General features: G+C 43.4%; 1 protein-coding gene across 2 annotated transcripts in view; it reads right to left on the bottom strand.

Annotated features, from left to right (window-relative positions):
* The window catches only part of KDM4C (lysine demethylase 4C), a 1,395,856-nt gene that overhangs the window by 701,506 nt on the left and 682,124 nt on the right, over window positions 1-12,226 (bottom strand). For both annotated transcript variants that reach the window (XM_069230128.1, XM_069230129.1), the window contains exons 9-10: window positions 9,962-10,152; window positions 1,627-1,862 (exon numbers count right to left, since the gene is read on the bottom strand). In XM_069230128.1, the coding sequence (XP_069086229.1) occupies window positions 1,627-1,862; window positions 9,962-10,152 (427 nt within the window). The remainder of the gene's footprint in view (window positions 1-1,626; window positions 1,863-9,961; window positions 10,153-12,226) is intronic.

Here is a 12,226-nt window from a genome sequence, read left to right as displayed (position 1 = left end):
CATCAGGTGGGGTATTAACAGAGGTGCAAACCGTTTATACAGTTAGAGTGTAGGGCCAGGAGTCTCACCCAATGGCATGGATGAGATCGCAAGATGGATTTCCTCCGAAGTGAGTGGCTCATTGAGGACTTTGAGGCCAATAGTGTCCTAACTGAGATATGCGAGCTCTCTTTCTGCTGCCTGGGGTTCTACAGTATATTTTTTCAAAGTGTCATTGCCAGCCAAAGTTTCACCGAAGGAGTAAAAATCATCAAAAAAACTTTGCTTGTTAGATGGACATTGATCAGATAGAGAGCTTCCCAAAACAGGGAGGCTAGCCATTGGTCATTTGGATGAAAAGGCCATATTTCTCATGAATGGGTCCAATGGTATGCTACTAAAAGACTATTGTGTGCAAAATGTAACAAGTTGGGCAAAGTTTAGTAAATTGTTGAGCGAGATTGCCAGTCTGAATATCTACTCTAATTTTGAACTCATCCAAGTACACTACCTTCCTTGAAAAAAGTTCTATGTGGTATGCACAGCAGTTGTTGCTAGCTACGAGCAAGAAGCTTGGCTCGGGAGGCTGGATGACTAATGCAGCAAGGGTTTCCATGTCAAAGTAGTTCAAGTCCTCATACCTGCACTAATATCTTCTGTGCTTTTCATCTAGTTGTGTGGTTATCCTGTAAGCATCACATTTAGTATGGCAAAGGAGTTGGAGCCATTACCAGAAGCCATACTATGCACACTTTTGTCTCAGCACTTACCCCAAATGAGAAATTAGTAACTAGAGGCCTCAAGACTTTGGGGAGCCTGTGTTCTGATGCCCAGAGTAGCTCCACTTAACATTTTGGGTCAGGGCCTTCTGTTTTTGCGGTCATATTAATCTTTAAAAAATGTACGTATGTTTTTGGTAATTATACAACTTGAACCTAGTCACAAAGCAGAGGAGAGTTGCACAGGGTCACATACAGCATAAAGATAATAAGAGACAGCTAGCAGCTAATCAAAATGCCAGGAAATCCATTTCATGCTGGTAACTCACAGCAGGCTTCAGCAGAGAGAGGTCATGAAAATAATTTCCCCTTTCATACAGCAATGGTCACAATGTGGTAAATGCTTATAGATATCACATACCTCAGAAGATCTGGCAAGCATGTGTTTGAATGGGGCATGTTTTGTGACTGGCTGTCAGTTTAAGCTAATTAGTGCAAAAGAAGAAAATCGTTCCACTGGTCGGCCAGGGGATTGCTGTCGTGCAGTGTCCATAGCTATGTCCCTTGGTCAGAGGGTTTTTTGTTTAGTCTTCTGCAGCTGCTTTCATCCACAGCTTTCTGATCATTTCTTCCCAGGGCAAATGTGTGCAAATTCCGACAGGCAACAAAGCTGCAATCTGCATTCAACAGAATGTCATCAGTGATGTTTGTGACAGACAGCACTAGTTTCCTATTGATGAACTGGGAAGACAGTCTGATCCAATCACAAGGAAAGTAAAAGAAAGGGCACATTCCCTGGTCAGAGAGGCCGCCATGTATTCATATAAGGAACTAAGTCACAAATAATTTTCAGTTTCAGTTATAAAAATATGGCAATGTAACACCAGCACAGTACAAACAAGGAAGAAAATACAATTGCTCATCTCACCTGAGATCTGGTTTGTATGCACTGTGGTGCACTTCTGATGTACTCGAATACGTTTTTTTTGCTCCCCAGGAGGTACGTTTTTGTTGGCTAGATTCACTTTCTCTGCAGCCTCGTGCTTGATCACTAAGCCCACAGAAGAGTCAGTGGGTATAGTTTCTGCACTAGAAACCGGCAAAGAGACTTTCTTGTCTTCTCGAGTTGTACATTTTTTCAATTGTAATTTTGTATGCTGCAGTCTGTTAAGGGAGATGTCAAACATATTTATTTATCTTGAATGAAACAGAATACTTAGAAATTACAGATCCATTTGAAATCAGTGCGATCCGTTGCTTCAACAACGGTGTGTTTCATTTTTATAAACTGAGATTGTGGTTATTTTTCTACTGTGGGTGGAATTAACAATAAACACCTCCCATAAGTTAAGTTATAAACCATTAACGCAACTGGAGAAAATAAATTGAATTAAAAACATCTCTTTGTCAAAATGGGTCTAATAATGGGACAGACCCTTCTGTCGAAGCGTTAAATATTATGTTAAAAAACATTACCAGCAACAGAAAATTTTAGGCCATAAAATTGTCCAGTCAATGTATTACCAATTATCAAATCATGCAAAAACCTAGTGATAAATTTATCAATATGAACACTATAGTTAAAACACAATGGTAGTTAATCTCTATTACAGTGATAACTTACTTTTCTTAATGAAAGTAGATCATGCCATTTCGAATAAGTTTAGGTATATTATATCAATGAACAAGTTATTTACCCTTGATAACGCTTTGTCTGGTAGAAGCACTATCTATCAGCAGATTTCATATCTTAGAATTATCTCCAGATGTCAGACTAGATACGGAAACTCGAGCAGTACCCACGCATTTTGGCAGGTGGCATTGTTCAGCTTCGCATCATTGGCGCTGTCTGACATGCACAGTGACAACATAGGCACAACCCCAGCGTGCTGACATCAGCTTCTTGTTGTGATTTTCCATGCCAAAAGAACTGAGCCACGGAGAAAGCTGATGCACTGGTGTACAGTGTTAAGGGCCTTAGAAGGGTAAACCCTATACAGAAATCAGTTTGCAGAGCTAGAAGGATGAGTAGGAAATCTGCAGCAAAACAGAGTCCCTACCAGATGAAGGCAAGTGACTAGTTCATCTGATGGAGACTTCTAGCTCCAGATTCCTTACCTTAAAATAGATACCCAAACAATACTTTCCCAGAGGTGGGTCTGCAAGCAGATTAGACCAACAAGTTAGGTAGGATCGAATGGGCAAAATGCCCATCACGATAGACCTGACTGCAAAGAGAGCAATGTTTGGTGAACATGTGCAGTGACGCCCATGTTGCTGCTTGGCAGATATCCAGGACGGGGACTACACAAGCTAACACAGTGGTCACAGCTTTGGCTCTGCTGGAATGAGCGTGCAAGCCCACAGGAGACTGCTTTTTCGCCAATGCATAGCAAAGTTTTATGTGGAACACTATCCATCGTTCTGTTGTTCGTTTCTACCCAGCCTTTCCATGCGTCACCCAACATACCCAACTAGCAGTTGATCATCCACCCAGAAGCCTTTGGTACGATCAAGGTAGAATGACAACCCCCTTTTTGGGTCCAGGCAGTGGAGGCTCTCCTCTTCTTTAGAAGGGTGAGGTGTAGGAAAGAAGGTAGGAAAGTGATACTCCGGCCTACATGAAAAGGTGTCACAACCTACAGAAAGAAGGAAGCACAGGTCCTCCGAACCAGTGAGTGTGGATTGAAATTTGTGTAAGGAGATTGCACAGAGTGTGTTTGCAGTTCGGAGACTCTCTTGGCTGATGGTATATGGCCACTACAAAAGTCGATTTGATGGTAAGCAAATTGGGCAGTTGTGCTGGGGATTAAAGGACGTGTACATGGGAAATGTTAAGACCAGGTTGAGATCCCATTGGTGCAGGATGAATGGTCTTGGAGGAGACAGATCATGACGTCCCTTAAGAAAATGAGTCACACCAGGTGAGTTAAACAAAGAAGGCAACCGCAAGAAAGCTAAGACGGCAGACAAATAACCATAACAAATGCCTGGAGCAGAGCCCTTGCGGACCAGAGAAACAAAAAATAAAACTTGAGAGAGGGGCGCAGAAAGAGAGTCAATATTTCTGGATGCACACCATGTCACAAACTTGTCCCAAGGGCAGAGCCTACTGTCTTGGTGAAGGGGTGGCTGGCTGCCAGAAAAACATCACAGACTTCGGAAGAAAGGTCAAAAATAGTCAACTGTTGCTGCTCAATCTCTATGTATCTAGGCAGAGAGTAGGCAGGTCGGGGTTCAAGATTCTGCCCAGTTGCTGCGATAGAATATCCTCCTGAAGAAGCAGCCTGATCGGAGGACCGATGCTCACGTTCAGGAGTTTGGGATACCATACTCTCCAAGCCCAATCTGGAGACACAAGTATGACTTGGGCTCAGTCATTCTTGATCTTCTTAAGAACTTTGGACAGGAGGGGTATCGGCAGAAAGCCGCACATGAGGCCTGAGCTTAATTCGAGACAAAACGTGTCTCCATGCGAGCGCTGCCTTGGAAACTTTCTGCATGCAGAACTGCTGATATTGCATGTTCTTAGTGTGGTGAACAGATCGAACCATGGCTCTTTCCAATCTTGAAAGAGACTTTTGCATCACCTCCCGATGGAGATGCCATTTGTGAACTGCTAGGCATCGACAGCTGAGTTCGTCAGGCCTGGTGTTCGGAAAGCCTGCTACGAATTGAACCACCAAGGAAGTGCCCTGGTGTTCCATCTATATCCAGAGGCCAAGGGCCTCTTTACAAAGGGTTCATGACCCCACCGCACCATTTATGGTAGTACTACATGGCGGTGATGTTGTCTGTGAAACCTACACTAGCCTTTCCTTGATGAAAGGCTTTCAATGTCGATTGAATCACGTGAGGCTCCAACAAGTTGATGTGGAGCCTGGACTCCGCCAGGGACCAGAGTCCTCGGATCTATGCCTCTCCCAAGTTGCCACGCCAGCCCAGTAGTGACACATCTGTCACAACTGTCAGTTCTGGTTGGTAAAGGTAAACGGGTCTGTCGCTGACACAATCGCGATTCTTTAGCCATCATTGTAGCTCTTTCAGTCCCTTCTGAGATCTGAACCAAGATGGCGAGATTTCCCCATTTGCTCCGCTCACTGGAGGTTTAGGTCTCACTGCAGAGCCCACATCTGCCAACAGGCATGTGTTACCAGCATGAGGCCATGAGGCCCAACAGCCTCAGAGTCAACCTCCCTGAAATCCAGGCTAGAGGCCGAAACATCTGAATCATAGCCTGAATTTCATGGACTGGCCGTTTGGGAGGATAGACACTGTTTTATGACTCGGCTGTAAAGATTCCTCCTGAGTTCCTTAAGGATTATGCCTTGGCTTTAAGGATTCCGCCTAAGAGTCTTAAGGTCCATCTCACCATGTCAAAAGCTGTGACTACACACCTAAGATTTGTTCATGCTTTCATCAGACAGTTGTGTATTGCTACCCAACAATGCAGGGGAGGCAATATTGCCCACTTTGAATTGTAGGATTTCATTGCTTAAAGTCCACTCCGTAGTCCCATGTCCTCTGAGGGAGCATTTATTTGGGATCTGTTCATAAGATGATGGCTGTGCAATGCGAAGTATCAATCAGAGATTAAGTTAAAGCTCTTTTTGGTGAATAATCCACCACTAATTGGTTAGAATGGCCTCTAGCAAATGTTTTCTTAAGGGCTGCCGTGTTGCAATAGTACCAGATGCTCTGGATTTTATTGGGTAAAGAACAGTGGCCACAAGACAATATATATCATAGTCAGCATACAGATACAGCAAATGATGGATTTATTCAGTGTTATATATAAAACATTAAAAACAGTGTGCAGGTGCGCTGAGTGTGTGATTAGAAACTTGCTCAGTCCTCTCATACAAGTGACACATGTGTGCCAATACATGACAAGACTGTAGAGCAAGTAAGAACAACACTACCCATTTTATTCTTATGTACAGTTAGATTGGTTCCGTAGAACTAATTGACAGTAACAAAATCAATCATTTGATGTATTTTTACATTGATAGTGATATACATGGCCTTGGGACCACTGTTCTTTACCCATAAGCTTTCCTCCACAGAGCCTGTGTCTTGGTCTGCCCTGCACATCCCAGAGTTTCCTAGAGCCAGAGTGACCCCTCTCCAGCTCAAGGAGCTCTATAAGGATATGCATCTCATATTTGAGCAGCCCAACCCCCCTGGGGCTCCTTTGGGTTGGCCCCTTGGGTTCAGGACAGGCCCTTACTAGTGTCCCACCAGCAGGTTAGTTCTTGGCGCCAGTCAGCCCCCATGGATCCGGTGCAGGATTCAGATAGACTCCTCCCACTACCTTTCACAGAATCGGCTCTAGGGCCCTGGTTCCTCTATCAACATTTCTAACTCTGATAATGAACCAGATTGGCTTTGCCCAGCACAATTGCCTCCGAGTCAGAGCCAGTGGCTTTTTGTTTTGATAGGCCTGGAGAGGGAGAAAATTGGGTCTGGTCCAAGCCTTGCCTAAAGAATCTGGTGCATAGGAAGACTTCCTACCGCCATCACCCAGCTCCTGGGGAGCCAGTTTCCACATCCAGCACCCCACCCAGGGGGCTTTGTGGTCCAGCCTCCACCTTTATGATCAACCCTAGCATGTTCTCAACCACTCCACTGGATAGGGAATCCTAAAGGCTGGATACCTTTGGCAGGAGGACTTTCTCTTCTGCCAGCCTAGCACTGTGGTCGATGAACACTGTGTGCCTCATGGGCTGATACATGCACCACTGTATGGGATTCAGTTGCCGACAGATGCCCATGGTCTCAGAGGAGGTCCAAGCCCTGCAGCAAAGTTCACCATCAGATGTGGGCTGGAAATGACTGACTCGCTAGGGAGAGCGATAGTGTCTTTGGTGGCACTTAAACTGCATGCCTGGTTGAGAACCACTGGCTTTTCAAGGGATGTTCAATCTTCCATTGTGGCCAAACCTTTTGACCATTGGCTTTCTGGCGAAAAGTGATTCTCAGCGCTGGAGCTCTTTAAAGACAAAAGAGCTAGAGCTAGGGCCAGATCTTTGGGCATCTCCATACAACCCTCCACACCCTACTGCAGTCTGCTATCCACCCCTTCCATGGCTCCAGGAGAGGCCTCCAACTATGACCTTTTCCACCCAGCTGCCAAAGCCAGCAGGCTTCCTAGCCTTTTTGTGGCTGTGAATGTGGTTCCCACAAACCACATGGGAACAACAGCCAGAGGTTGGGCCAGACCACACCCACCTCCCCAGCAGCCGCAGGTTCAAAACCCCTTTAGATCAATCCTAATATAAGCACAGGCACCCATTGGGGTTGGAGGATCTGCCATCACTAGCCCCACTGGCAGTCCATAAGATCAGACAAGTGTTTACCAATTGTACAGACGGGACTACTCTATCTGCTTTCTCGAAACCCCCTCATTCATGCCACCCATTTACAACTGGCTGATGGAGGGCCATCTCTGTATGCTCCAACAGGAAGTTTTGGCCCCTTTGGCCAAAGGGGCCATACAGAGGGCGTTGGCATCAGAAGTAGAAAAGTACACAAAAAAGAGATGGATTGAATGCTTGAATTTATGTCAGCCACTGGTATTCACTCAGGCTGCATCCCAGTCCATCGCTGTTTTGCACACCATGTCACCTGTAATTTTCGAGGGACCGATATTGATTAACACTGCCTTAAAAATTCTAAAAAAACAAAACTTTGGTAAAAAAAAAAAAAAAGACAAACAAACTGACTGGGAAGAGCGGAGCTCCAGATCTCCATCTATGAGCACACAAAAAGAGGGACTAATGTCAGCAAGAGTGTCACCTATACACGGCTCCATGTAGTCATGTCAGGAGGTGGGACAGAGTCACAATGCAGGCCAATGTCACCAAAACCTAGCTCACAGAGGCTATTGCAACATCTGTGCAAATCCAAACTAGCATCAGAGGAGTCTCATAAGGTGAGAAAAATGCGGTTAGAAGTAAGCATAATGAGGAATTTACCCACTGCCTGATCGTCTTCTAGATCAAAGCATTTTCTTATTTTTCTACACTGGCATCCCTTCCCTTGAACAACAAACCTCGAAGTGTTCGTAGTATATACATTGCCTACTAATGAGAGAACCATCTTGAAACCATCCGTTCTCATAACATACATAGGTAATCAGTGCAGATCTAAGCCTTACATCAGCAAAACCAAATTCCTAAAGTGTGAAATAATTAAACTTTCGGTGAACATTTTAAACATGCGTGGGTATTGGGTCCATTTCAAAATAAGTTTATATTCTTCTCTGGGACCTCTAGAGGTGCTTTTGGGCACCAGAAGGCTAAAGGCTGCATTATCAGAGTGTTTACTCCGGGCTTCTTAGCCCTGCATTCTTTAGGACCCAAAGTGGTTTTCATTCTACTTGAGGAAACTCACCATAAACCAGCCACTGTACTGAACTACATCTACAGAAGATGTCCATTGGATATATGCTCAAGGCAGTCAACCAGATATTTTAGTCACTGAAAAAACCCACAGGTACAGACGTCAAGTGACAGACCAAGAAAACTAAAGATAAACAACCTAGATCCAGCCCCCACCCAACTATGTAATAGGGCAGGCTAGAGATTTAAACAGCGGTGAAGTTACAGGTCACAAGAAGGTATTTAGTTGTAACTTCATAGCTTCAAGTGCTTTCTAGGTCTACAACAAGGGGCAAAGGTTGCCAGAAGTTGGGAATGAACAGTGACTCACAGTCCACAGAAGAAAACACCGTATCTAGCTAAGAAGATCAAGACAGCAAGCAGTAACCTTAACTTCTGAAGCAGTAATTATGCATGGCATGAGATCAAGAAAAATAAGAATGAAAAAGTACAAATTCAGCAGTTGTGCACCCTAGATCACTTCTGCATGAAGCTGAAGCCTACATCTACTGTGTCCCTGACCCCTCTTGAAACTCCCCACTTAAACCTACCCTGACCCTCTTCTCTTCCTCTGTTCCTTATGAATAATATTGGCCACCTGGGAAGAAGTCCATTAACAGGATAACAGGATAAGGTTTGCGTGCATGCATAAGAATGCGCTGAGGCAAAGGTGCTGCAGAATGGGTACTTGCTTTTGCTAAGCTTTTACTTAGAAATCCTGGTATTGGGCTAGCACTCCAGCAGCATAAGCACTCCTGTGTGAGGATGGGTGAATGCCAAGGACCTAAAAACCCAAAGGACCATATCTTCAGTCATCACGTGTTCTCCCATAAGCCAAAACATTTACAGAAATTAACAACTGCAGAGAGAGTTGACAGGGGAGACAGCTAGGGAATTCCAAATTCTTAGCTCTCCAGATAAACGTAATGATTTAGAGAGAGCTGGTAAAAGTATTGAATAGAGTGAGGTTGCAGAAAAGCCGGTGATTTTGCAGTTCTACTATACAGAGGTGCGAGAACATACTAGTACTAGGGAAGCAAAACAGGCTTTCCCATCCAGAAGAAGTAGGCCACATGTTCACTTGCCATTGAAAGAAAAGCCATCCCTCGTTCAATTGACTTGTTCCTTGCACAATGCACCCAAGAGAGCTATCACTCACATTTCAGAGACAGCAGACTTTCACCCAACCACGAAAACCGACAGTGGAGAACCTCATCAGGATAAATCACAATCGCAAGCAGATGCGTGGACCAAGAGTTATGCAGTTGTTGAATGTTGCACTGCACAAATATTCAGTAACAATTATATGGACTCCTCTGCCTTTGCACAGCACTCTATAACTTTGTAGATAGATTGAGGCGAAATAACTCCAATATGTACATATATAAAACATACATAAATGCTGGAAGCGCAATAAAAATAAAAGTTGATGCCAAGAAAAAGTCAAAAGGTTTTCTAAAAGCTATCTCGGAGTTAAAGGGCCCATGATCACAGTTTACTTGAAAAAAATACATATTTTGACAGCTGGACACCAGAGATATTTCAAGGAGTAGGGTGTTAAGGGCATTCTACTACGGGTGCCCGTGCAGTGTACACCTCAATATATGAATTCTGGATGTGATAGATCAGGTTACACTACTGATGTTCAACCGAGATATCTTGAATTGACAGTAATGTGAAAATATTACAGTATAAAAGAATACTTAAGCTCATGAGAAAAGAGTGTGACTAGTGGCCTAGCAAGACTACAGTGGGCCCTAATGCAAGCAAATAAATTGCTCATTTATACTCTAGTTTTAGCACCTACTGCACTAACGATAGCTATGCCCGTGACTGCGACTAGAAACGTGACTGACTGCTCAGAAAAATGAAATCAATTACCTCTTGCGAGATTTTATTTTCTTTCTCCTTTGTTGCCACGCCTTCAACTCTGGGGTTGTGTCTGGCGTAGGCTTTGTGTGATCGATACTGTACACATCTTTCCCTTGTTTCCAGAGTTGATATTTTTCAGGCTGGAATTTCTTCACGAAGATATCCATTGATATCTGTACCATATCATTACTGCAAGAACACTGAAAGGTGAAAAGAACATGATTATTTCAATAGCAGCAACAATGGACAGTCATCGCTACCATTTTTACATTTTAAGCCTGAAAAACAATCTTTAAGCATTGAAATAATTCTGAAAGTCAACTGGGTGTACGCTTTTCTTTCCAAAACAACCTGCTGTCTACTCCTAATCGCACGAAAAACAAATCTGTTTCTAATGCACTTGTGTATATGATAAGCATAAAAGGCTCGATAATTTAAACCACAGTTTGTGTATTTGAGTTATAACACAAATGAAAATTATTCAGAAAAACATAACATTTCACAGAGTACTAACAGAAAAAAAGATTTGTAATTATCAATGCAAACTATATCTCTAGTATTGGTAGCAGCCACAGTGTAAACTGCAGTATGTGGTAAGAAAACAAGATTAAGGAGGCGCTGTGAATCAAGGCTGACCATATACTGTCAAAGTAGTTTCTCCTAGAGTAACATGGATAATTGCTTTTAAAAGCCTACATCTTTTTTGAAGGACATGCGACCACCATTAAAACCTGCTTGGATCCTAGATGTTATCAGCATTCTTGTTCAGATAAAAAGAGTGTTTTAGCTAATAGTAGTTTTACAGCTAGCAAAGATCCAGTCTGTATTATCATGAGACTGTGCGCTAAGACCACTGCGGTTCTAGGCAGACTCAAAGAGGAATTGCGTAACTTGTTGGGAGGTGTTAAGGCATGGTTATTAACGGTTCACGTGATCTGAGAGTAGTCTGTGACTGTATGCTGAGGAATAAAGATGTTTGTTACAGAGCTCCATGTGTGATGTGATCATTTACATGTTCCTGGCTGGAGCGGCTGCAATAAATGCAAAGAATAGAGGATCTGTGCCCCCAAGAAACAAGACTGCTCTCTCTAAGAGTTTACAATGATACAGCAAACTGCTTGTGCATGCCACGTGCAACCACATCGACAAGAAGAAATTCAAAGTTGGTGTGTGTGGAGTCACTCCTCCACTCCAGCTTTTACATGGCCCTCAAAGAAGTGGAAGGCCCTCCTGAGGACGGCATTTGAAAAGTCCACCAGAATCCACTGGTAAGGCTGAAAGAAGAAATTCTGTGGTGTGCCATAACACAGACTATCTACGACTTGAATCAGACATAATGACCCAAGTGCGAGCACACAGCCAGTGCTTGCAGAAGTTACTGGGCAAGGTGAAGAGTGGCCATCATCAGCATATGCTCTCAACGGTGGTAGAAAAAAGCGTGAAGTATGACACAGCCGTGCTCCTGAAACTACCACTGCCCTATGACACCACCAACAAGCAAAATAATGGCACCAGATGGACAGTGTGGATCGAGCTGTTTGATGACTTTATAGATGCCCTAGAAGTAGCTGACAAGTAAATTGTTGAGTATTTAAAGAACCTTGCCCAGGACAGAGTAAAAAGTGCTGAAGGAAAGTTCACAGACTGATGCAATATCGTACCGTCAGATCAAAGAAACATTGGGTTCCAAGTTCAATACAATACGGAATGTCTACTACGAAAGGTACATTTTCAATCAAGCGGGATAGCAAGCTGGTTAAACGATGGATGAGTTTGTTGAAAGACTTGACATGCTTCTCAAATACTGCAAGTTTGGTGAATTCAATGATGAAGAAGCCATAACCCTCAGAGTCATCAATGGCATTCAGACTCTTTCATAAGATGTATGTTGAGAGAGATGCTCATTCTAGAGAAAACATTAATGGCTACAAGAGCCAATGAAAAGCTAAAAAGAAAACAAAAAAAGAAACACAAAAGGAGGGTATTTTGGGGTGTATTTTAGGTTCATACCCATAACACTGCATAACAACGGAGGCTGTGTGATGGGACAGCTTTCAAAAACAGTGCATCTAACATCTTCATGCAGAGGCTGAACAAAGTCAATAGCAGGTTTTCATGGACACAGCTTCAGACTTGGACATGATTATAGATGAGGTTTTCAGAATACAGAATTTGCTGCACTGACAAAGACCACTGGAAACTGTGTTTTCCCTATTTCAGGCTACTGAATGGAATGTTAAACATACTATTTTGCAATACCTGTACACGACTGAC

Source organism: Pleurodeles waltl, chromosome 1_1 (genome assembly GCF_031143425.1).
Source record: "Pleurodeles waltl isolate 20211129_DDA chromosome 1_1, aPleWal1.hap1.20221129, whole genome shotgun sequence".
Lineage (NCBI taxonomy): Eukaryota > Metazoa > Chordata > Amphibia > Caudata > Salamandridae > Pleurodeles > Pleurodeles waltl.
The sequence above is the reverse complement of the archived record's forward strand: the minus strand, read 5'-3'. Positions and strand labels throughout refer to the sequence as shown.